The sequence below is a fragment of the Dermacentor albipictus genome, chromosome 5, assembly GCF_038994185.2.
Source record: "Dermacentor albipictus isolate Rhodes 1998 colony chromosome 5, USDA_Dalb.pri_finalv2, whole genome shotgun sequence".
Lineage (NCBI taxonomy): Eukaryota > Metazoa > Arthropoda > Arachnida > Ixodida > Ixodidae > Dermacentor > Dermacentor albipictus.
In genome coordinates, this window is record NC_091825.1 from 61,342,450 (window position 1) to 61,369,947 (window position 27,498).

Consider the following 27,498-nt stretch of genomic DNA (forward strand, 5'->3'; position numbering starts at 1 on the left):
TGGAAGACCAAATGGAAAATTATGCACCAATTGGCATGACCATTTGTAACTGTCAAGTCAAATTGCACAATCCCATTGTAACGTTCCACTTAATTTCTAGTTTATTCCATTTGGATCCCATTCCTAACAATTGGTGTAACCAGTTCGACCCATTGACCTTTTTACTGGGATAGCATGCTGCGTCTCCTTCAAGATCTGTGCGTGCGATAATGCCAGGCCAGCCTTCTGAACAGTTAGCTTTGCCAACTTCTTTCTCCCATGGGCCTTCAACTTCCGATGTATGCGGCACTGAAACTGAAGAGTGCACTGGGGAGTGCAAACATCACTTTGACAGCAGCTGCAGTTTGCCTGCAAGAATGTTGGTGGTGACTTCGGTGACGCAGAACAATTTCACTGACTTCTATCTCTGCGAGTAGAATTGTTCCTGAACATTTATTTGAAGACAGTGCACTCATTCTTAATTTGAAGGCAGTCTTTGGAAGTGGCATCACGAAAACCCTAACAGTTCAAACACTTGAATATGGTTGTATGGCAAATGTCTTTTGTGTGGCTCTCGGCACACCGGGCACACACCGGCATGCACCTACACAGGGTGTTCACATGTCCAAACTTACAGCACTTGTGCCACTGAAGTGATTTTGCAATAAATGAGCAAACAATGTTCTGCAAATGGCGTGCCTTGATATGCGGGGATGAGGTTACCGTTAAATGTAACCTCGTCACAGCATGTGCTGCCGAAGTGGCCAATGTGCAGGCTGCCAACATTGGCAGGCTTTATGCATAGTGCTATAGGTCTGCATTATGTATATTTATCTCTGTAATTCAAGTTGTTCCGGCACCCGCCGTGGTTGCTCAGTGGCTATGGTGTTATGCTGCTGAGCACGAGGTCGCGGGATCGAATCCCGGCCACGGCGGCCGCATTTAGATGGGGGCGAAATGCGAAAAAACCCGCGTACTTGAATTTAGGTGCACATTGAAGAACCCCAGGTGGTCGAAATTTCCGGAGTCCTCCACTACGGCGTGCCTCATAATCAGAAAGTGGTTTTGGCACATAAAACCCCATAATTTAATTTTTTTTTCAAGTTGTTCCGGTGGTTTTGCTCCTTATATCCTCCTCTCTCTCATGCCTCTACATTTCACGGAGACTAAATAAACAGAATTAAAGTAAAAAAAATGGAATATCATAGATGATGCCAGTTGTGGTGACACTTACCTCAGGTATGATGAGCAAAACGTGAACAAGGTGAATGCAGGAGCCAACGTTTCGACAAGTAGACTTGTCTTCTTCAAGGCCTTGAAGAAGACAAGTCCACTTGTTGAAATGTTGGTTCCTGCATTCACCTTGTTCACGTATTGCTCGTCATCTTGAATTTCCATCTCCCGCATTCCCTGTGTTTTACCTCAGGTATATAACATAAAACTTTGATGTTGTCCGGCTGCTTCATATTGTGCTGTGTACCCAGCAGGCTCCCATCAATGGGCAGTATGTTTCTTCTGGTGTTTATTTTATTTATTTATTTAGAAATACTGTCAACTCTCAGTTGAGGGTTATAACAGGGAGGGATGTTACATATACGTTCATACAAAACAGCCAAATACAAAAGAAATATGCACATACACTACAGTGTCCTACGGATACAATACAAGATACTATATACAGACTGTAAGGCATGTATTCAAATGTTCAACCAGCTGCCGCACGCACACAAACAGAAAAAAAGGAAAAAGAGAAAAAAAAGAAAAGAAAAACACTTCACAATATCCGCATGGTACAGTTTTAGTAAAGAACATTGATTGCATTTGTAAACAATGCAGTATCAGAACTGCGAACAATTTCTGCGGGCAGCTTGTTCCACAGCTCTATTGAATCTGGGAAGAACGAACAACGAAAGGCATTGGTTCGGGACAAGTACGGTTTAATAGCTTCACTATGACTTAAGCGGGAGCTCAGTCTGCCTGGAGGTTTTAAGTACAACTCTTTATTAATTTTTAGTTCACCATGAATTATTTGAAATAACGTTTTTACTCTCTGCTTCTTGCACCGATTTTCCAATAGTTCAAGACCGCAAGACTTTAACATCGCCGAAACTGAGTCTGTCCTTCTATATTTCGAGCAAATAAAGCGCGCCGCCCGGCGTAGTATCACGTGCTTAATTTCATTCGGAACAAAGCTTTGAAGAAACATTCAGAGCCATTCCACTCTTTGAAGGTGGATTACCCGCGGAGCTGTATATATGATGATAAATATGCTGATAATAAGTATGTTCATAAAAAAATAAGACATACCAGAATGAATTTTGTTTTCTCCCAATTTTTTTTTATTAAATTGCATACTCAATGCTTTCTTTATTTTTAACCTTCCTTTGTTTGCTTTATTGGATTTATTTGTCACCAAGGTGACTATTGCTTTGGCATCGCTATGATATATGGCCAGTGGCTCTGTGGCGACAATGGAAAGGTTCTCGACTAATGTGAGGTTTGTACACGACCGATGAAGCGTCATGGGTAGAATAATGTTTGTGTAACACTGAATACCGAACCTTTCTAAGAAAAATGTCACGAACCACTTTCCGTCTGGCCGAGACACATCTATGTTGAAATCACCCAGAATTACAGTGGAAGTGGAGTCGGTAGGGGTGATACAACCAATGGTGCATATGCTTGGTGTTTGTGGCACGATCTTCATCCATATTACGTGCTGTCCACCGTCACCATGCACATTCCCACTTCTGTTCACGACGGTGTTTTTTGTAGGCATGCTGCTCTTCCGAAGTCTTCATTGCATTCGACCTACTCACTGCATGGTTTGAAGGTAACCGAGGAAAGGTCACGTGGTTTGCCTATAAAACCGGTGATGTCAAACTGCAATCCAAACTAAACAGTGCCTATTCTGGTTTTACTTGTTTTTCATTAAGAAATTAAGAATTAAGAAATTTTTTTAATCATAATACGTTTTGACACTCTCGTGATTAAACACAGCTGGGGCATACCCGGCGATACGCTTTTGCTTTACGCTTTTTTAGCTCTGGGGTGACCGCAAACTATTTTGCCTACGCACACTAACTGCCAGAGCCTAGCGTATGACAGCTCCACTGTGATAAGTTCAGAACACGCCAACTGCTTGCTGAGTATTCTGGCAAGAACAACACAGTATACATGGCCAGCATTGAGGCATGGGCCTAAGAGTAAACACACTTCATGGCGAGGATGTATCGAGAAATGCCCCTTTTCCTTGTGATGCAAGACAACCAAAATTCGTCGCCGGAGGATTCGTCCCCTGAGGCTGAGAATACCTCTACGTCCTCGCTGTTTCTAGAAACGTTTCTGTTTCCTTGATGTGGTTCTGGTGGAAGATAGCGATCCTGACGAAGTCTCGAAGAGCTGTAACTCCATTGTTGCAACACTGGGAGTGCCGCTCCTTTGGTCTTGTAGTGAAAAAATTAGAAAAACTTATAACGAACCTCAGGTGTGTTCTACTAAAGAGACACTCCGTCATCATCACAACGTTGCTTAGTGTCTTAGAATGGCAGGTGAATCCCATTTCAGATTCGGTGGAAATGGGAGCAATTTTAAGGGTGATGTGCAGGAAAAGCTTTCAGTTTCTAGTTTAATTATGATCTTTGCAAATCGTACGTAAACCCTTGACGTCTGCCAGTTTTCATTGGTTATACGCAGCTGCAGTGCCCTCACTAAGCTAAAACGAGTCACTTTGCTTAAATTTCGAGCAAGAATGAGCAGGTTATGGGCACGATGCACATAAAGTTCTAAGTCTGTGCTTTATTAGAGCCTTTTCAATAAATTACTTATGCAAGCACTGGGGAACGTTACAAGTGTCTTAAAGGAACTAACAACCAATTCTCAAGATACCCATTTTTTTTGTGTGCAATGGAAAGCTTCCCGGTCAGAGTGGCCAATCATTAAGTGTTATGCGGAAAACGCTGGGGAACATTTTTTATCAGCATTTTTTTATCTGCAGTAAGGATGTGGTCATTGACTGGAAGCATGCTGAAAATGGTGATAGGTGAGCACGATAGCAATTATATGCCGGCATTACTGGGAGGCAGACGACAAGCGTGGCCATAGCTGTAACAAAGTATGATTTTGTTTATCAAGTAGATGTTCCTGCAGTTCATGTTTTCCGGGATGTTACATTATTCTGTGATAACAGCTAAGTAATTTCGTGGTTTCAACTTCAACTGCTTTGGTATTTACCCAGTCAAAACGAAACAACGGCTTTACACATGATACGGGATTCAGCCTGTTGCCGTAGCCACGCAGTTTTGGTTTCTGAAGCATAGAATAATTAGCGAGTGCCTAATACATACAAACTGCTTTATTAAGCAGCAATTATGCTATACTAAATAACAGTCGACTTACGTACAATAATCTCATAGAATACATCCAAAGTATCGGGATTTCATCGGCAATTCTTGCCACTTACTTGCTCTTGAGATTTTCTTTGACAATTTAAAATTATAATTCCTACTTAAATCGCAAACAGCGTGCTGAATTCTTTCACTATAAATCATGGTAATTTAATTTCCATCAACATCTCACAACACGTTCCGGTCAGTTGTCAGTCTCTTTAAGAACAGCAAATTACCTACCTGTACTGGAAGAACTATACCAGCCACTGAGATCAAACTTGGTGAAAATAGAGGCAACATTATGGCTGATGTGTATATAAAGTTTAATGGCTATGGGCAAAATACAGCCTTTACCCAAAAGATCCTTAATCAAGTTATTAATGTGTGTGGTTCAATTACAGCCAAATTAAGTTTTTATTGCAAATGCTCGAAATAAATATTACGCTAGAAATTGGGCCGTACTTATAGAACGTAACAAGAGTCTATCTTTTTAATGCAAGAATTATGCGGGAACGAGGATTTTGCCAAGATCATTTTGTGGTGTGAGCAGTGGCAAATGCCCATCAATTTTGAAAAAAATTGTTTTCATGAGAATCACTTGCAATAAGAAACCCCTGCTCATTAGTTATTATACTGCTGATCAAGTTTTTTCTGAGGTTGAACACTATAAATATTTAAGATTACTGATTACTAGAACTCTCTTGAAATACACACATGAATAAAGTTGTAGCCAATGCTGTAAGGAAGCTATTCTTTTTGAGACGTAAACTAAAGTTAGCTACAAATCAATTATCCATGCTATGTTAGAGTATGCCGTGATAATATGCCGATATGCTGATAGTATGCCGGGACCCCTTCACTAAATCCAACATTGAAAAATGAGAAAGAATACAGCAAAAGGCTGTAAGATTCATTTACAACTCATACAGTTGCCCCTCTATTAGCGAATTAATAAAAAAGGGTCATTTCCAACCAGTGACTAATAGAAACCATGTTTGTAAACTCAAGTTCTTTTATCAATTGGTAAATGGTAACTACAAAATTAACACATCACATATCTTGACTTTGCCTGCAGGTTACGTAACTAAAGACCGACACACGCAAACAATTACACCTTTAAAGCAATGAGTCGATTCCTTTACAGACTCTTCCTTTCCTTATACAATTAACGATTAGAATAACCTATCTAACGAGGCTATAATACAAAAATCTTTGGTATCCTTTCAAGAGCACTTAACTTGAAGTGTTCTGTAGCCTGTTAATACTGATTGATATTAGCTGTCTTTTTTTCCTTGTTCAAATCTACCGTTCCTACGAAAATGTACCACTCTGCTGTGGTCTAGCTTAGACCGCGGTATTTATAAGTCAATAAATAAATTATACGGATGCTCGAGGCGCATTGAAACCAAGTCACTGCGCTCATGCGCTATTGCAGCACTCTCAACTGTCTTTTCATGTTCACAGTTTTTTCTGTGTGCTGTCGTGGAAGGTGCTGACACACTTTGAAGCTGATGCCCTAGAACAGCGGCCGCTCCCTCCCCCACAGTACGTGCGCACGGTTCTTTTACTCGAAGCACAGTTGAGAGCGCTGCAATGCGATGGCACATGAGCGCAGTTGCACGGTTTTATTTAATATTTCACGAGCTTTCTTTTAAACGCCAAAAAAAAAATCACCTCGCAGCATATACGTTGCCACAAAAAATTGGATCGGTCATTTCTGAATCCCCTCTACAACCTAACGAAACGCACTTGGCCCTAAAGTGATTAATAATAATTTTGCATACTGTATTTACTTGCATAATGATCACGCTTTATTTTAATTGACGCAAATTTAGGGGTGCGATCAATACACGGGTTAAACTTCCCACGAGAAGAAACATTTCCTTTTGCCATCCCGCGTTTGCTGTGTGATGACAATGGGTCAACAAGAAGGTGGCACAAGACATTCATTTGAGGGATCGCCAGCCATTTGTGCACAGGCGCGAGTAAGAGTGGGCACGAGAGAGAAATTCTGGGGGCTTTCGCGCCTTGAATATTTGACTCTGCCTAGGCACTACAGGGGACGTTTCTTAGCGCGCGTTGCATTCATTTGTCCCCTAGACATGCCGGCATAGCGGAGTGTGGTCGAGTTTGTTTACACTCCGCCGCTGGCTGCCCGCGTGGTGAGGCAGTGGGCTTGGACGCCCCATTTGGTGATCGCTGTGTCTGAACGGGCAAGTTAATTTCTGACTGATGTTGTATAAGTCACAGGTCACCTCTTTCGTCGCGACGATAGATTAAGCAGGTGGCACAGGATCACCAGGGCATCCAAGCCGTAGCGGGGGGATCAAAGCTGGAAGTAGGGTGACACGTGGGTTGGGGCCACGGAAGCCGAAACATGCCAGGGAGTGTTTGCATAAAAAATTGGCTGTCCAGGATAGCGAACAGCCGATCTTATACACGCCTGGCACGAGCAGGCCTCTGCGAGCCCCAACCCACCGAGCAGTCCGGGTTCTAGGTTTGGTGTCCCCTATGCCGCTTTCGTTTCCTGGAGGCACCGCCAATATTGCGAAAAAAATGGCACAATGTTGCAATTAGTGAAAAGCACGATTGAATAAATATAATTACGTCCAGCCGCCAACTTGTGATGCTAAGTCCAGCACTACTGCGCCCCGCAAGTTCTGCAACACCATTCAGAACTTTGCCTCTGAAGGTACGTCAGACAAAATTTCACCTGCACCACTGGTATTGAGTCAGTCATCGTTACCGGCGGCCTTTCAGCCACTTGAGTTCAACCGTGGTTGCTAAGGCTTCTAGATATTCAATATATGCGACCCGGGCTCCACTACAGTCGTTACTAATCCCACAGAAACATCTGTGATGTTATTTACAAGGTACGTTGCCATAACGCGCGAGAAAACTACTACCCGCCACGACTTAGCTGACTGCTTCACCTACTTTAGCGTGCCGGCAGCCAGCGTCTGAGCGTAAACAAACTCGACCCCACTCTGCAATGCCGGCACTCCTAGGGACACATGCCTACAAGACGTGCTAAGAAACCTCCTGTGTAGTACCTAGGCAGGGTCATATATTTAAGGAGGAAAAGCCCCCAGATTTCCTCTTGCACCCGCTCTTACTCGTGCCTGCACACAAATGACTGGCGATTCCTCAAATGAATGTCTCGTGCAGGTGGCTGCCGCTGTTCAGTGTGGGACACCAAAACAAAAATGGCGGCCGGCGGAGCAAGTTGAATGCGCCGAACGCAATTATTTTTCTTCTCGAGGCTACATTAAGCGCATTGAAACAGTTTCTTCCGTATCAGTAATGAATAATATTGTTAATATCGGCAAATCTGCAACAATAACATAGCCACATCCACTTTGAGGGGACAGAGACAGAGATGGGCGCGCTTAGCTGCCAGTGACATAGAAACACGTGGCCAGCATGCTGCAGAAACTGCGGCATCTGTCTTCACTACTGTTCTAATACAGCACATTTCTGCTAAGGGTGGGCAAATATCTTAGCTGCATTACAAGCGTTGGCGTATGAATAGGGTACACTCCTAATGTATCAGTGCAAACTTGGCCACTATCATTGCCGCTCGCAATTTGTTGCGTGCCCACGAGTGCAGACGAGAAGAATCGAAAGGTGCCTTTTATGTTGTTGTTGACCAAAACCATTATGAAGCCTACAAATAATAAAGCCAAGGCAAGTTTGGTTGCAGCTTTTTTTTTTCCATGGAAGTGCGGAAAGTGCTGAAAGGAATGAAATGGGGCATCTGCTTAAGAATGTTGGGTGTGTGCGGACCACTCGGTATGTCTTCAAGAGTCATTCGCGTAGCATTTGACAAATGGTAAGCGCGATAATCATTAGCTAGACTTGGCACACGACATATCGCTGCAACAAGTTCAAGGCGCAATCATTACGCGGGAAAGAAAGAAAATCGAATTCAAGGTTGCGATTATATTACACGAGTGCGATTATTATGCAAGTAAATACGGTAATTGATCTTAGTTAATAAAACAGAGCATAATAAATACTCTAAGGGGCATCACGTGACGGCAGACCATACATTGTTGGTGTCATTCACCTGCGGTTAACCACTTTTCTAAATCCTTGGTCCCAGTTAGATGAAACATCCTGTATACAATATGCATTAAAGTGCATATGTTTACTTATTAAAGGGAAGCTTTCTTTTCCTTCCGCCACGAGGTATGGGGCATCTCAGTTGGTTTCTCGCCAAAAGGGCCGGTGCAGACAGTGTACACTAACAGTTAAGTGGGCCATTCCGGTGATGGTGCAAAAAAACTGGGCCAATCCCACACACTGCCATCTGAGGTCGCGTGGGTCACGTGGTGCAGAAAGGCAGTGAAATCACACCATTCCCCCACCGGATGCGTGGCACGCTTATCCTCGCTTCGTCCTTTGGTCAGTTCCTATAAAATGCCGCTCAACGAAATCCCAGCAGATTTTAAGGACGTCAACACTTTTTGATAATCATTAAAAAACTTCTGCTGGATTTACTTTTTTCCTCCTGATTTTCTTTTTTCAAGGAGCATTCTATGTCAGGTACCACTGTTCACATATGCTGCAATGCACAAGCATACAATCAAAGAAAAAAATCGAACATTCAAAACAATTTGAAATAAGTCCAAAGACTTTATTAGGTCTTACAATTTTGTTTCCACAATGAATCCATTCAACAACAAAGAAACAATGCCTATTTTCAAGCAGCACGTGACACAACTCGATGTCGAACAACACTAGGCGCTGAAATAATCACCTATGCTTCTACAACGAAGCAATAAGTAACATTTGCACGCATGCAAAATTTAGCGTTCTCATTCTGTGACCAACCTTGCCACCAACCTGTTGATTCTTATCAGTGTTTGCAGAGACCGAATTTGGTGCATACTAGTTAATGCCAGGCAAAGTTGTGCTACTACCATTTTTGCTGCAGATGCCATGCAAAGTTCATTTGCACTTTTGCTGATCAAACTTTATTTAAAGTTCAAAGTGCACATAGTGCACCAATATGCCACATGCTGTAGTGCGCATAGTTCAGCTCACGTAATTTGTGTCTGTAGACACGTCAAAGCTTCGATGAGTGCCCTAAAGAGTTCTTTACACTTCAGTCGCACCATTTGCCTCGGACTACAAGACATTCCCACATTTTTTAGGAGCATGGCCTTCGATTTGTCTACTAAAAATTGGCTTTTCAGTGCTTTGCATAACCAAAGCTCAAACCACATTCTGTACAGTTCGTTTGGTGTGCCAGTTGTGTTGAGCCACATATATTTTTTTTAATGTGTGCATGTGTGTGCACTCTTTAAAAAACGTATTTACCTAATACATTTATTAATTATCCCAGTTATTTAGATTCTACACTTCTATATTTTCATTTTGGTTCCTAATCATTAACCCTTTCTATACTGCTGACAAGTAGAATCGTCATGAGTTTTTGTACCAATGTAACCGATGATGATTATAATAATCAAATTGCATCCAGCAGCGATTTTCGACCGTAGATTGCCACAATTCACCATACTGTGCCATTGTATCTTGCCTTTCTTTTTATTGCCGCCTCCTCTGATGAGAGCAGCAGGAGCGCATCCCCGTCGCCCCGATCCCACGAAACATCCATCTGGAAGACAACGTGGGAAGACGTCAGGCGCGTGCGAAGGCCCTGCCGGAAAAGGCTCGTGAACGGGCTTCGAAGAACAGCTTAGTAGGCGTAGCACGCTACAATGACGGATGGGCCTTTGCTGCAGTTAGCGTAGACCATGAAATTCAAGTCACAAACTCTATCTCGAGCAGGACGCCGTCCTCTGAGATGGCAGAGCAGGCTGCAATAGCGATGGCCTTATTGGACGACAAGAGGTCAGCAATCTACACTGACTCGAGATCAGCCATTCAGGCTTTTGCCAAGGAACCATACCTGAGCTGGCTCTAGGAATACTAGGAAGCAAGGAGATCAAGCCACAGAGAGTCATCTAGTTTCCAGCCCACATGGGACAGATTTGAGTGTGCCCCTCCCAACCTCAATGAGTCGGCAAACAATGCTGAGTGAGGGATCAGTGACCACGTAGCTACCCGGCACCGTGATGTGTTGGGGGTACAGACAATCGGGACTCTACTTCCTCGTACAACGAACTTACTAAGCCCTTTTACTTGGCTCGGAGGATCTACCCTCTCCCACACTGTAAACTCAATAGAACTCAGGCTTTGACACCAAGGCTTCTACAGTTGGGGGCATACCCAAACCCCCTACTTCTTCACAGGTTTCACCCCTGAATTTAGACAACAAATGCATGTTGACTATGCAATGACTTAGCGAACTTAGATCACATGCTCTGGCGATGTCCCGCGTTACGTGGCGATGAAAGCAACACTTCTTCAAGCAGGGATGCAGTTCTGCGCAGCCCTGACCTCAAAGAACAGTTATGGCCTGTCCAACAGGCTTGCGACGTGGCGGAGAGGCTCGGCCTCTCTGTCCAGACATGGGAGCGACCCGCTACATGCTAACGCATGCCCTAAAGGACCGTCCGTCCGTCCAACCTCCGACTCCTGCGCAGGAAACATGGCTACCTTCCTGCTGCAGGAGAATAAAATTGTGTGCAAAATAAAAGTTTTCTGACAACTCCTCATCAGAAGACAGTTCTGTAGAGCTTTGCTCAGAAACAAAAATCTGATGCAGTCTCCTCTGAGGACTCGGATGACGATTATGTGGATGGACTGGAGCTTCTCATTACTGTCCTCGAGTTATTCCTTCACATAATAGTAGTGCAATTTGGCGCTGTACATGTGTTTTGCACCATTTACATTATTTCCTTTTTGTATTTTTGTAAGTATATCGAGCCAAACACGGTGCTGTGCCACAAGACCTCACTGCAGTGCACAGCAGCCTTCCTCAAACCTTCACTTCATGCAATTTCGAAAGTAAAGCTACCTCACTGAGTTTAAAAAGCGGTACCATTCTGTTTGGGGAAAAAAAAGTGCTACAATCTGTGTGAAAAAAAAAAGGTTTTGTAAATTTGGTATAATTATTATCATTTTTTGCCGTACAGAAATAAGTGCAGCTTGCCACATGCACCTGCCAAGTCTCCCTCACCTGATCAGCCTACAGTTCCTAACCGAGTTCCAGAGGTGCTGCACTTAGTCATTTGCTGTATATGGCGCAGGTAATATGCAGAATGACTTTGCAGCCTTTCCTACACACCAGCAAGACATAGTGCAGAACAACTTCAGTGGCTCTGTGGCCATGACTTCCTGCAAGTAGTTCCAGTTTCGATTCCCATTTGCGGCGGCCACTTTCCTATAGAGGCACAATGCAATATTGCTAGTGTCTTTAGATTTACGTGTGTGTTAAAGAACCCTATGTTGTGAAAATTGATCCAGACTACCGCACTATACTGGGTGTCTTTCCCCAGGTCTTCCTATGAGGCATTAAATCCAGTCAATCTATTTATTTGTAAATCAATCAAACATACAGTGCCAGGCTCATTCCACACAAGCAGAAAACTGGCTGGCATTTAACTGATGTGAACTAGTGCCCAAAGTGCACGACAAGCTGAATGACCGAACAGTGCATTCATCGTTGCCAGTGGCATCACCTTGCTTCCTGGCACACAGTGCACCTGGTCGGCGTGTCAACCCTCCCCTCTTTTTCTTTCCACTCTCTTCTCAACACACATTGGTATACAGTCGCCGACCGTTTATTCGGACCTCACGGGGACTGCGAAAATGTCCGAATAAACAGGTGTCCGAAAAAGCAGATTAAGAAAAAAAAATAATAAAATCCTTTATTTCCACGCACTTATTTGGGCTTGGCAGTAGGCTTGGAAGAAAGAGTGAATGCGCCGTTGCACGCTGTTCCGTTTACGCGCAATCAGATAAGCCTGAATCTCGGAGAGGGTCGTACGGTCACTATTAGCGGCTGATAGCACAGTCACTGCTTGTACACGCTCCACATGCGACGGCAGCGTAGCACATGGTGAGTAATCTTCCGACTCTGAGTCATCGTCCGGCGGTGCAGCAGAAACCTGACGAATTATCTTGCCGTCGTCGAGTTCTGCGCATGTCAATACAGCAGTGTCAGCACCTATGAAACTGTCAAATGAGACGGTGTCCGGAACCGCAATGCAACCACTGCGCAGGTCTCGGAAGAACATTTTCCGCGTCAGGTGGGGCGCGCATCGGAAGGCGGCTTAGGCCTCCCGGCACCCGCTAGCCGGCATTCCCCAGCGAAGTCTGTGCGGGCACTGTCGGCGCCATTAGACACTTGACGCGATGTTTCCGTACACCGCGTTGGATCACCGAAACCTCGACACAGCGCACAAACGAAAAACGTGGCCTGCTCGCAGCGTCGTGCGCGAAGAAACAAATAAGCTGCTGGATTGTCTTGACATGGCTTACTAAGCTGAAACCGGAACTGCTGCAGAGCCACTCTAACCAGGCAGAAACGATGATGATTAGCGGGGATTTCCAGTAGCGCCACTTCGTGGGGCAGCAAGGAAGCTCTGTTCAAAACAAACATGGCGTTCAGCAAGTCGAACGATGTATGGAACCATGCACCGGTCAGAGTCGGTGCATGGTGCTCTCGACCGAGTTGGCTCAAGGAGTGTCCGAAAAATCAGACGAGAGGTTGCAAGGTGTCCGAACTTTCGGCAGTTGTTATACATTATGGTCTATGGGGAGAATGGCGGTGCCGCGAAGCTGACCGAATAATCGGGCATGTCCGAATTTTTGGAGTCCGGAAAATCGGTCGGCGACTGTAGTGAATGTGAAATGATTTAAACGGGCATGCTCCCACTTCTGCCGGTAATTCGGCATTTATTTATGTAAAAATACTGCCGCTGCTGGCGTCATTACATATTGTGCCACATATACAAGCGTCGGAAAGTTTACGCCACGCACTCTGTTCTGTCAGCGCTTCTCTGCGACAGCCCATTCAGCTGCCCCGAGCGCAGACGTTCCCTGCATTCGGCTGCGAGCGGTGGAGAAAAAAAAGGCTCGCTGGCAACTGCAGCAGAGCCGCAGCATAGTGGGCTGTGCAATACGTCCCATAGTGATGCCACTCATCATTACTAGTTCACTAGTGCCAAGTAGTGTAGTGAAAATTCGTGAAGCATAATTATTGTTAGCACGTAGGTTAGCCAGGTAATGAAAATAAGAACTAAACAGATCACTATAAACTCAACACCAATATAAAGGCAGCTATTTGATATTAAGTTAGAGACACGCTTGTGAAATCGTAGCAAGCCAGTCCCATCTTTTACTAGACATTATAGATATAAAAGTGTGTGCCATGGTTATCAAGCCACATGGGTCATACTTATTTTCGGAACTGCACTAACAGTAATGAATGCACAGGATTTCTGTGGCTGTTTGAAAAAAATGACTAATGGTGCCAATATGTCAGCAGTGAGTATAGGCTACACATTTTCTTTCACAATTACCGAGTCACAAACATGACAGGCAACTCATTATTCCAACAGCAGGCAAATCCTTCACTGTGACCCGAACCGAAAGCAGCCACTAATGTTTTGCTTACAGTCTCTTGTCCCTATCCACTAGCCTGAAATATCAAAGCTTTGACATGCATACTCACACACATGTAGCACTAAAATGAACCCATGTGTAGATTTTTCGGCTAGAAGAATGCATAACATAAACTCACTCAATAGCCATGACTTTCCTTCACAGATGATTACATAAAAAGAGAGAAAAAAAAAACTCATACTTTAATTTTGAACATTGTATATGTATGTACACCTGGAGTAGAGCAAGGGCCATAACAGGGGGTTGCTTCCTAAAAATCAAAACTACTGTTATGGTTGCAACAAATTGGGCATAGGAACCACAAAGAACACGGTGAACCAATGAGATAAAGTGGCCTTAAGCTATCACCCCCTCCACATGACTGATGCTTGCCCTGTGGCAGCTGCCAGGTACCAGAGGAATGGCACAAACAAAAAAATCAATACACTGGTTCGTTCATTTACATTACCACTTGAAAATGTTGAGCACGTTTAGCAGCCTGAATGTGTTGTGCGACAGGCCGACCTAGCAACTATGCCAACGACTGTACATTGCAGATTTCGCCTGAAACGTATGCTCAAGACCACAGGGGATGAACAGAAAAAACTGCAAGCGTTTCTTGGTACATTGCTCCCTCCCACGGTGTAGGAATAATTTAGGTGCTGACACTCGCCGCTCACCGTAGAGAGAACGCGCGGGCAGATTGTGTTCGCAGATGACCTTGAATCGGCGGTAGTTTTCGCCGCAAGGGTACAGATGGCGCTGTAGTATGGGAGCCCAGGGGCCCGCGCTGCCCGCTCGGGTGCGTTCAGAAATTTTCACGCCACGCGCGGGGTGAATACACGTGGTATAGGTGCAGAAGTGTACTTGCTGAAACTCGTGTGTGTGTGTGTGTGTGTGTGTGAAGGCTTCTCCGGATTCTCGAAAAGTGTTTGGTTGTGCCTGTCAGTCCTGTGAGTGCATTGTTCGGCTGATTGGTATTCTGCTGGGATTCACTCAACGTATACCACGCCGCGTCATGTGACGCCGAGTGCAATTAGTTGCGCTCAGGCTTGCTGCGCTTCAAAATGGGCAAGAAGTGCTTTGTACCGAATTGCAAGTCGGGGTATCGGACATGCACGGAGCGTGTGTCGCTTTTCAAGGCTCCGCGTGAACCCGAACGTTTAGAAAAGTGGCGACGGGCGATTCCGAGAGCAGACAGAGTTTTGCAGCCTACCGACCACGTGTGCGCGAAGCACTTCCCGAATGAAGTGATCTCTGCAACATATCACGCGGAATACAAGGGGAACGTCCTTCTGCACGCACAAAAAAAGCCGGTGCTCTCACCCGACGCTGTGCCTAGCATTTTCCCGAATTGCCCAGGATACTTGACTGTGCAGCAAAAAACGAGAAAACCTCCGCGGAAACGGCAGGCTCTGCCGCCGACTTCTCAGAAGCCTAAGAAGCAAGGACAGCCAGAAGCGTCGAATGCTTCTGAAGAGCTACACCTGGCCGTTGAAAATACACCAAGTTTATTGCTGGTTGACACAACGAGTTCAAAATATTCTGATGCCGAATCAACAGACGCGCCTTGTAAGAGGCCACGCTTGGATTTCAGCAGCGTCGCGCCCCCTCCACGTGAAGAAAAGGATCCTTTTCAACACGATACTGACACATTGAGTGGCACATGCACTGCCGACGCACCTAGTCACACAGCTGAAAAGGTAATTTCCTGTTTTAAATTCAGGTGGCATTCCTCCAGCCGCTTCACCTAAGCTCACTAGGTGCAACAAATCATGATATTGTTCTACAATACCTACTGAGCGGAAATTATCGTAAATACGATACGGTTGCTGCAGCCGTGTTTTCTTCCCTTCAGTATATTTATTTGATTATAATTAATTAGCCAGGATCTCATTGGACATCTAAGAGCACAGTGTGCTAGTAATCGCATAAGCTTTGCTCACTATTAGGTGCCATCCGGAAAGTGCACATTCATTTATTTAATTTCAGCGCTGTTCAGGCGTTAAAGAAGAGGTTGGTAACAGGAAAATTTTAGATTAATAAGAAATAATAAAATAGTAAGAAACATATAACACCGACTTGTTAAGAGAAGTAATGACATAATATAGATGACGTAAACGAAACTTTGGCTTAGTTCGGACGGCAGAAACATTCCTAATTCTATCATTTCTTTTCATTCAGCAACAAGTTTCTTCCTCATCTCAAAAAACTACGGAGCAAGAGAGAAGTCATGGACCAACGCAAGAGCAGCGACCCACCGAGTCCCTGTTCCTCCAGGACGGAGGACAGCAAATGACAATTTCCGCTCTGTCAGGCTGTGCTTCCAGCCTTAAACTCCCAAGTGAAGCCTGGGCAGTCCAAGTTTCTGACAGATTTGGGGTTAAATCTGTTGTTTTCAGTGAGCTAGAATTGCCGAAAGAGAGTAAGCAGGCGCCTTTTCATAGAAAAGTACTAGAAGTAACCACATCACATAATGACTCCTTGTCAGTGAAATGTTTTGTTTATGGCCGTTTTGTTAACGTACAGACCATAAGTTCTGGTTTGCCCATGAATTCCCTAGCTGATATAGAGTGTGCAGTACGGGTCTTTCATGAAATGCATGTGTGTGCAGGTGGTCCCAGTGGTGAAATGTACAATAATATACGCCCCGAGTGCGCATATATTGACAAATGTGGAACCTGGCGGCACAACCGTTGCCTACTAGTGACAGAGAGTACAAGTTGCAATGCATGTGCTAAGTTAAAAGATGTACTTCGTATTCATGCTGCACGAAAGAAAAAGAATTCTCAACTGAAACACATTCGCATTCCGGCCAGTCCATCGAAAAAAACACGCATTGAAATGTTGCGGCGCGCCAGGATTGCCTGCTACAAGTCAAAAGTGCGGCTTCAAAAACAAAAACATAATCTTGAACAAGAATTGGCTAACTGCAAATCAAAACTACTAGAAATCAGTAATGAAACACTCGAACGCCTTTCCAGAGAAGCAAACCTTCCTGAAGCGCAAAAGCTGGTGTTGAAAGAGTGTGTAGCTGCAGGCAAAGCTCGCTCAAAAAACGGTAGAAGATACTCAGATGACTGGATCTTGCTCTGCCTTCTCCTCCATATTAGGTCACCTGGAGGATACAGATTCTTGATGGAGAGTGAAATTCTCGCCTTGCCTTCAGTACGAACAATACACCGCTACATCTCATTGGTGGGCTTTAAAACAGGCTTTGATAGTAAGTTCTTCATAGCCTTAAAAAAGAAACTTGAAAAGAAAGATGACTTCAAGCGGCACGGTATTATCATCTTTGATGAGATGCAAGTCCGTAAAAGTAAGGCTGTCAACTCAAAGACAATGACCTACGTCGGTCTGGCATCAGAGACGGAAAACAGTACCGAGCTTGCAGACCATGCTCTTGTTTTTATGTTCTGCCCTTTTGGTGAAAGTTATGCTCAGCCAATAGGTGTTTTTGCAGCAAAAGGTGCCACGAGGGGTACTATTCTTGCACAGTTGCTCCTTCAGGCAATTTTACTTATGGAGGAAGCTGGAGCAAAAATTCATGGGTTTGTTTGTGATGGAGCTTCGACAAACAGGACTATGTGGCGAACACTGGGTATAAGTGGGTCACTAGAAGCCTGCCGGAACTCCTTCACACATCCAAGCGACCCCACACGAAAAGTTTTTGCATTTTCTGATGCTCCACACCTCTTTAAATGCATCAGGAACCGTCTTTTGCAACAAAGGTACCTGAAAAAGGAGGGACGTTGGATTAGGTGGGAGGACTATGCAGCAGTTTATAAAGAAGACCAAGCGAATGTTGGAGCTTTGAAGGTGTGTCCAAAAATAACACATTCCCACATTTATCCAAGCAACTGTGAAAAGATGCGGGTAAAGCTTGCCACGCAAGTGTTCAGTCGCTCGATGGCAGCAGGTATTGAATTTTACAGAAACCGTGGTGTGCGCAGTCTGGGAGACACTGAAGCCACGCAAGAATTCACATTGTTTCTTAATAATCTTTTCGATGCCTTGAACCGGCGGTTTCCTCATGAAGGTGTCACAAAGCAGGGCTCTGACCTAGGCATTCTGTCACGTGGGGTAGAATGGTTGGATAACTGGGAAAAAGAGCTGCAGAGTGGAAATATCACGAAAGATATGTTCCTGACAAAAAGCACTTCTGAAGGGCTCCGAGTTACCTTGAGATCAACTAAAGAGCTTTGTGAGGTTCTTTTGCATCAGTACGAGTTCAGATACGTTCTTACAAATAAAATGAATCAAGATCCGATCGAAAGATTCTTTGGCAAGATAAGACTTGCTGGAAGCCAGAATGACCATCCTTCAATGCCAACATTTATGCAACTGTACAATACAATGTCCATTTACAGCCTTCTGAGGCCTCCCAAGTTTGGCAATTGCTGCGTGGTCGATGAGAAGCCATTACTAGACGCATCAGACTTCAGAGCCCTGATCGAACTAGGCAGTGCAAGCAACTCTTCGCCTGGCTTCATTGATCAGCTAAAAGAAAAGCTTGATAAACTGATTCTTGTTGAGGACTGGGAATGTGAGGATGTTATCAAAGTAAACGGAAAGGATACAGCGCAAGTCGTTGACTGCATACTTTACTATGTGGTTGGATTCTTGAGCCGAAAGTTGATGAAAGCCACCACGTGCGATTGTTGCCGGTCTGCTTTTACCATTCCGCAAAACAGCTCTGCTGAAGCATCCCTGACCAACACAAAGAGCAGGGGTGGACTGTTGCACCCCAACGCGAATCTCTTTGAGCTGTTGAGAGTAGCTGAGGAGCACTTTGCAAAAAATGCCGACAGTCAGTCTGTATACTGGGAAACGGTGGAGCATGTGCTTGACACAAAGACCTTGACTTTTCCATGTGCTCAGCACAAAGAAGAGGTCATTGCACAAATTCTGCACTATTTCTTAACCATGAGAATGAGGCAGCACTGCAAAGCTGCAACCATGAACTTGAAAAAACAAGCTCAAGAGAAAAAAAAGCTTGCAAAACTTTGTTCATCCTGAATCGTGTTGCCAAGTTTACAGAATGTACTAATTTTGTTAGATTTTTTGTGAATGTATGTATTAAACAGTTTGTGCCATGCAATGTATAGTTTTGTAACAGAATAAATTATATGTTCAGCCCCCCTTTCAGCATGCCATTCCTAATATTCTACACAAATGTAAGAGCACTGTACACACCACCAGACCTACTTCAGGTCGGACATTTTTTTTTCTAATATAAGAGCGCGCATTGTTCTCTTGAAATGACAGAGTAGAATAGAAAAATTATGCCCATTCATGGGCAACTAGCGCAAGATATACTGCTTTGAGAGTTGCGATGGATTTAGCCGTGTGACATGCCCTTCATCAAGCTGTACTGCACACGGCTTGCAGTACTGGCGCAAAGTATAACCGCCATCGCCTTAACACTGAGCAGAAGCCTGCGTAGGGGTCGCGTGTCGAGCGAAGTTTGTAACCAAGTACATGTGTAAGCTAGAGGTGCAATGGTTCAAGGTGCTTTGAGGACGTTTATTTTGTAAAGAGGAAGATGAGCAGCGGCGGCAGCCGCACCGCCAGCGCACAGCGCGAGATTGCTGGGTTGACGACCGAAGCTCGGAACGGCATTTTGGCTAGCTGTCCTTACGCTATTTCCCCGAAAATCCGGCTACAATTTATTTATTTTTGCTTTAATTAGCTAACATTGGCGGGCGCAACTAGAAAATACGATTGATACACTGGCTTCAACGTATGCTAGATACCAGATCTATAATAAAAACGTCGTCGAGAAATCAGTTGCACATTCATTTAGATAATCAGTCTTGTTACTGCAGAATCCCGGTGTATTCATGCCTGTGCATACTTTTCTATATACCCCGATATCGAGCTCGACAAACGAGCAACGCTTAGCATCGATAACCTACGCAGCGCAAATCCGAGAGCCTCCACCTACTAGCGCCACCTGTCGCCGGGAAACGGAAACAGCGCCGGCGGCGAACACAACCAGGACGGTGCGCCGGCCGCAGTGTCAACACCTAAATTATTCTTACACCGTGCTCCCTCCTGACATGTCATCCAGAATGAAGTGTATCACGAACCAAACATAAGTAACATGTGCTTTCCATGAAGTCCGTAATTGTGTACACCCATGTACACAGTATATAATTATTTAGCCTGAACATTTCTGAGGCAGCATGACAGGAAAAGTGTGCATTCAAAGTATGCATGGTAGTCCCACTTGCGGCAAAGCAACATTGTGTGCCAAGCACCAAGTGTCCTTCCCACAAATTTTGAACATAGGAAGTCAATAAGCACATAGAACGCCAATTATGGGGGTGTCAGGTGCTATCAGCACCAAGGAAAAAAAAAAAATGCGTGCAGCGCTTTTGCCCTAATCCTTCACTCCAAAGACAGTGTTATAAACACTGCCACATATAATGAAAAACAACAATAGGTAAATACAAATCAGAAGCATCCAGTGCTCTGCTTTACAGTAGACAACATATTAAAAAGTTAAACCAGAATATGCATATTCAAATAAGCATAACAAGAGCCAACATGTCAGTAAAAAAAATTGAAGGGTCTTCTTGTTTGCTTAGTAATAGCCAGACAATGAGCTTCTCTATGTACAGAAAAACGCCATCGATACACACCATTCATTTGAAAAGCATTCACTCCGTGCTTTCATCGGCCGTCGTCTTAGGCCTCTTTTGCGTGCTGGCACCACTTTCGGCTTCTACGCTGTCTTCTGCCTCTCTCTTCGCTGCAGACGATGGTGGTGCAGCCGATGTGCCCGAAGTGCTGCCCTTGGCCTTTTCCTCCTCTTCTCCATCTAAGTATTCGTCCCACTTCTTCAGCCGTTCCTCAAGCTCCTCTTCTGTCTCGTAGATCTTGTAGCGTGTTCGGCCATCCCAAGTCTCGGCAGACAACTGGCGTTGGGCGAACCACCGTCCGTTCATTCTGCTGATACAGGCATCTGCCTCCTCGGGTTCCTTGAACGTCACTGTGGCGATGCCCTCAGGATGCCTCTGAAACAAAAAAATTCGTTCAGATGTGAGCTCTTCAACTTCCTGTCAACAGAACATTTATTGCGTTATTTATATCAGTGCAGTGGCTAATTGCTCTGTCACAAAAGCTTTAATACAATTGTATGTTTCCGGTTATCTTTGGTTACCTTTGGATAAAACTTTTTTTTTCCATTTCGCGTCCCAAAAATTTCACCTCGTACTATATGCAGGTTCATATTATATGCGGGTTTTTACGGTACTGCAACAATGTATTTGCTTAATTATCAACCCTTAAAGATTCCCTGAACCACCTCTCGAGCTTGGTGAAAAAAGCACATCCTGCAGATAGCATACACCGCTGTGAGCGTCACAGCCAAATTTTGCACTTGTGTGTGGGGCATGGCCCCCACAAGCGGAGCGCGAAGTCACCTTTTAACACTTTTAACAGAGATTTTCTCCACATTCTTTACGGGCTGTTTGTGGCTGCCCCTCGACGTCAGCAGGCAGATTCCCACATAGCGCTGCCACTAGCCGATAGCCAACATCCATCGAAAAATGGTGTTTGAATCAGACTGCTTCTTCATGCTGTCACTGTGTATTTACTGATGCAGTTTACTAAACAGGCTGAAGTAATCGAAAACCTGCATTTCGAAATTCGATAAGAATTACGTACTTCTGGAAAAAGCCAACTATCGCCTGTTCATGCTTGGCCACGGCCACCTGCTTTTATCAACTAAACTTTGGCCACACTGCTTATTGATGTCTTAGCAGTCGGCTCCAGCTAATTTCGATCAGTTTTGAACACTAACACTAAATAGCCTCAAATTATGCAAAACTTAAGGTCAGACTTCACGTATGGTTGTCAGCAAGCACTCACTCCTGGCAGCTCCTTGCCAGATGCCTTGACAGACATTGCTTTGTACTGTGCTATTAACGGCGCTTCTGAAGGCACAATTAAAATGTCGCTACTATCTGTAAGTCAAGCTGGTGCAAGGAAAAGCCGGTCTGCACCACAAAGCACGACTAGACTGGAGCACGTGAGAGCAAACCCACACTCCAGCTCTGTTGTGCACATGGCAAACGTGCTACAGCTGCATATAGCTGTGACTACTACGTAACGTAGATACTGCGGTTGCCACAACAAGCCCTCAATGAACGTGCGGCTCGCTGAGGACGACCACACACTCTGAGCTGTCTCTGTGAGCGATGTGGCTCCAGGTGTGTGGTGAGCCTGCTTGTGCAACAACATCAGACTGGAACAAGTCATCTGCTTCCCGAGCTGCACATCTTCGACGCGTGCCACCATCATGGTCGAAGCTTGTTACAAGTGAACGTAAACATGCTTCATTTGAACCTCACAAATTGTGTGATTGCTGTAGAGATAAGGGGGAAAAAAATGTGCCACTTGTCACTTGGTGCGAGAAAATCGCACATAGCTATCTGGTACCCTATAGCAAAGCAAAGAGATGAGACACCGTAAACTCTACCGTAAGTTGAAGGATAGCCTCAGAGCTTGGTATGTCGTAGGTGCCAAAAACACATTTGAACTGTGCACCATAGTGACATTCAGTAGGCAGAGCGATGTGAGCACGCCTGCCCCCCCCAATGGCCTTTGCAGTGCGAGGCATCAAAGAAGGAGCTGGAGCACTGTGAGGAGACTATAGGCGATGCCAATAACTGCGCCTCCGCTGAACGCATTGAAGTACTTTTCACTGGAAAGTATTTCTGAAATAGTCTTTTAACTTCAAATGCATTTCTCAACTTTGATAAAAAGTGCTTCAGGGCCCCTTTGACCACCGTCTACAGTTTGCATTTTCTGAGCACCTTTTGCCTGATAACCTCAGTACAACTACCCACTCCTTGTGTTTTGATAACAACGCATCTGCTTTTAAAAAAATGGAGACAGAAATCTGCTGAAAACTTTCAAACTTTGAATACTAGCCGTCCTCTGGCTCCTCACGGACTGTAACATAAGGAGCTCAACTAGCCTTATTCTGTTTAGAAACTCTTTTTACAGAGTACCTTGGGTTTCAATTGCAGAATATTAAAGAAAAAAGAAGTCGTGTGGCAGCTAGAAATAGTAGCAGAGAATTCAGCTTCCATGTGATGTTGCGGGATGCCCGAATGGTCTACAGTCGCCGACTGATTTTCCGGACTCCAAAAATTCGGACATGCCCGATTATTCGGTCAGCTTCGCGGCACAGCCGTTCTCCCCATAGACCATAATGTATAACAACTGCCGAAAGTTCGGACACCTTCCAACCTCTCGTCTGATTTTTTGGACACTCCTTGAGCCAATTCGATCGAGGGCATCATGCACCGACTCTGACCGGCGCATAGTTTGACTTGCTGAACGCCATTTTTGTTCTCAACGGAGCCTCCTTGCTGCCCCACGAAGTGGCGCTACTGGAAATCCCCGCTCATCATCATCGTTTCTGCCTGGTTTGATAGAGTGGCCGTACAGCAGTTCCGGTTTCAGCTTAGTAAGCCATGTCAAGACAATCCAGCAGCTGATTTGTTTCTTTCGCGCACGACGCTGCGAGCAGGCCACGTTTTTCGTTTGTGCGACTGGTGTCGGCACGGTGATGTTTGCTTTGTGTGCTGTGTCGAGGTTTCGGTGTTCCAACGCGGTGTACGGAAACATCGCGTCAAGTGTCTAATGGCGCCGACAGTGCCCGCGCAGACTGCGCTGGGGAATGCCGGCAAGCGGGTGCCGGGAGGCCTAAGATTTGTCGCCTTCCGTGCTCCCTACTGACGCAGAATATGTTCTGCCGAGACCTGCGCAGTGGTTGCATTGCGGTTCCGGACACTGTCTCATTTGACAGTTTCACAGGTGCTGACACTCCTGTACTGACATGCACAGAACTCGACGACCGCGAGATCATTCGTCAGGTTTCTGCTGCACCCATTCTCTATGCTGCACTGCCGGACGATGACTCCGAGTCGGAAGATGACGCACCATGTGCTACGCTGCCGTCGCATGCGGAGCGTGCACAAGCAGTGACTCTGCTTTCAGCCGCCTATAGTGACCGTTCGACCCTCTCCGAGATTCAGGCTTATCTGATTGCGCGTAAACGGAACAGCGTGCAACGGCGCACTCACGATTTTTTCAAGCCTATTGCCGAGCTCGTGTAAGTGCGTGGAAATAAAGGATTTCAAATTTTTTTTTCTTGATCTGCTTTTTTGGACACCTGTTTATTAGGACATTTCCGCAGTCCCCGTGAGGTCCGAATAAATGGTCGGCAACTGTACACCACTTGACCAAAAGGCAGCTGCAGCAGCCAATCCCCCGCTCTGTCCTGGCTCGGTAGCGACGTCTGTCGGGCGGGGTTTTACTCATCGACGGCACCAAATGGTGGTTACGGCCCATGCAACGTCACCACTCCCCCGCTTGGGTGGCGGGTGATTTGAATTTCGAAAAAGGCACTCAAACCCTTCAGATGCAATTTTCTTGTAAACTACCGTATTTACTCGCATAATAGGCACACTTTTTTTTCAGAAAATCCGGCTCGAAGTTCGGGGTGCGCCTATTACGCGGGGTAAAATTTACGAAATTTTTTCAACTCGCATTCCCGCGCTTTAAATTTTAACATATGTCAGGAATATGGCTACTCTCACATAATTCACCAATAAATCCAGCATAAAAGGGAAAATAAAAGCTACCTACTTACCTTTTATTGAACAGGCGAGAGACGTTGACTGAACACACACGTAAAATTTATTAAGACTATTCAGAGTCCGAGTCCGAGTCGGAGAGAACATCCTCATCACCGTCGGGTGGAGACTCGTCTTCCTTTTCTGAGCTCCACAGCATGTCGTCTTCGCTTGCATCCAGTGCATTGGAGATCCCAGTCTTCTTGAAACTTTTCCTGACGACGTCATCTGAGATCTCTCGCCAAGCTTCCACGATCCATTCGCACAGCATTTCCATAGGCGGCCTCTTAATTTTGCCACCGGGGGTTAGTTGACGCTGTCCTCCAGCCATCCAATCGGTGTAAAGCCTTCGAACGTTGTCCTTAAAAGGCTTATTTAGGGAAACGTCCAAAGGTTGCAGCACGGAAGTGAGGCCTCCCGGAATCACGGCAATATCCGTACGCACCTCTGACAACTTCTCTCGTACACGTTCTACAAGGTGCCCGCGAAAACTGTCTAAAACGAGCATGGCCGGATACAACAGGCCGCCCGGCCGCCGGCCCCAGACAGTCTTGACCCAGTCTACCATCAATTCCGCGGACATCCAACCTTTCTCTTGGACCCTCACGTGTATGTCTCGAGGGAAATTTCCCTTTGGGAGCATCTTTCTCTTAAAAATAACATAAGGCGGTAGTTTGCGCCCATCCGCAGTCACTGCCAACATGACAGTACACCTTTGTTTTCGAGCGCCAGATGTTCGAATAAGCACACTCCGTGCACCTTTTTCCTCTACTGTTGTATTTCTCGGCATGTCGAAACAGAGAGGAGTCTGATCTGCAATACCTATTTGTGACAAAATGAAGTTTTTCTGCTGCCGGAGCCGTATGACGAAACGGTGGAACTCGAGTACCTTGTCCTCGTATGCTGAGGGCAAGCGCTGGCACAACGTTGTGCGCCGCCTCAGGGTAAGTCCGTGGCGTCGTATGAAGCGCTTTGTCTATCCGGAGCTTGCTTTGAAGTCTTTCGCTTCGATGCCCTGCGCTCGGGCAATTCTGCGCGCCTCCGTCTGCACTATGTCGAGAGACACTGCACAACCGTCCTGTCGAAGGCCCCGTATGTGTTGAACTAGTTGATCTTCTACTTGCGGATACTTTCCCGACTTTGCACCGCGGAAGGCCCGTCGCGACTTCTTTGTTGCCTGAAGTTTTTCTTGCTGACCTCGCCAGTAGCGAATGCTTGTCTCTCCGACACTGAAATGCCTGCTTGCAGCACGGTTCCCATGCTCGAGTGCATACTGCACAGCTTTCAGTTTGAATGCAGCCGTGTAGCTGCCGTACTTGCCCATTGCGGAACACGCGACCACACGAACTGCACGCCGTTTGCAAAATGGCGAGATGTGGCGATTTGTCTTTTCTTTGCCTGTGTCAGCATGTGCAGAGCATTGATGGCGATGGCACTGTCGCTTGTGTCGAGTCGCCCGGCCTCCGAGAGTCGCCCAGCTTTCCGAGCTGCCTAAGCGAAGGTAGCGAAAAGCTTATATCCGCGCGGCGGTTTGGAGAGGAGGGGGTGTTATCGATAGTAGATGGAAGATTTTTCGCTCGTTGATGCGTTTTTCTTTCTTTTTTTTTGTTTCTAAGGATGCGTTAGGTCGTCGTACTCGCTGGCTTCGCGGTGGTTCGGGGAGGGGGGTGTCGGTAGTTAATGGAAGAGCTAGTTTTCGCGATGTTCTATGTGCTGTGGGCCCTCAGCAGCTGCGACGTCAGCAACACTAATGAGACTAGTAGTCCAGCAAATGCGTTGATAAGCTTGGGTTGTGAAATGTGCTTGCGTTTTTTTTTTTTCCACCTGAGATGGAGGGGCAGGAGGGCGTAAATGCGTAAATAGTGTAAATGCGGTACTGATCACAGTGCCAAGTTCGGGGTGCGCCTATTATGCGCAGAAATAAAAAAAATCAAATTTTCCGCGACCAAACTGGGGGTGCGCCTATTATGCGAGTAAATACGGTAAGTTCTTTCTTGGGGCGGAACAAGCATTGCGAGGTTTCTGGAATGGTATTTAAACAGTCCACATCGACTTAGTATTTGCCTTTGGTGTCCCTTCAATTATGTTGAACTATATATAGCCCACTGCGGAATTTTCATTTATTGCAGTGAAGCTACCGTGACGGGCAGCTATATGCTATTCACGATTGCGCGGGCTTCGTGTATTTTCCTGTCTACATGGGATTTAGCAGCCGGAAAACATATAATACGATTGCAGTTTGGCAATGCACTGAATGTTGGTGTGGAAAAATCGTGTTTTTGGGATTGTTTGAACCGGTAAAAAAAATGAGCACAACTTTACTGGGTCATTTTTTGTGTTCTCGATTTCGAACGTTGGTGCCAGGAAAACATACATAACAAGAACGTATCAACGAGGTTCTATTGTAAATACCCCGAGAAAGCGCTCATCTTTTGTTGAAATGAGCAATATACACCGAGAATAAGGAGATTCATCAAAAAGAAAAGAAAATATTTTGCAGAAACTTATTCAGCAATAGGTTAGCTGCTAGTGTTAGCTGCCTGTGGGCAACACCAAGCAGAACACTGAACGCGACCTTCAACCCCAAGCTAGAAATGGCCTCATGTGGAACCTGTATGGAAAGTTCTCAGTGGATATGAAACAGAGGTGCACATTGTATTTGTTCTACGTCACCTGCATGTCACCATTACCACCATTTGTATCGTACCATTGTATTGTCACCTACATCACCATTATGTCCCCCGAGGTCTTCATGCTGCAGTGGACATAAGATAGGCTGATGATGACGATGACCTGTGCGATACGTCTGCCAGCTGGGGTTGTTGCATTGGTCTTTCTTCTCTGACCACACTTTCAGAACAAAGCAAGTCGTGTGTAAAACTTTTTTTTCCTCATCCTTTGTTCCTGCTCTAGTCCAACAAACAATGCCATTTGCTTATGATTCAGTATTAGCCAAA

General features: G+C 45.3%; 1 protein-coding gene across 1 annotated transcript in view; it reads right to left on the reverse strand.

Moving 5' to 3' along the window:
- Positions 1–8,985: 8,985 nt before the first annotated feature.
- barc (RRM1_TatSF1_like and RRM2_TatSF1_like domain-containing protein barc) overlaps positions 8,986–27,498 on the reverse strand; it is a 48,955-nt gene continuing 30,442 nt past the window's right edge. Inside the window, exons 7-8 of the mRNA XM_070538413.1 lie at positions 20,534–20,908; positions 8,986–9,990 (exon numbers count right to left, since the gene is read on the reverse strand). Of these exons, the coding sequence (XP_070394514.1) occupies positions 20,552–20,908 (357 nt within the window). The 3' untranslated portion in view covers positions 8,986–9,990; positions 20,534–20,551. The remainder of the gene's footprint in view (positions 9,991–20,533; positions 20,909–27,498) is intronic.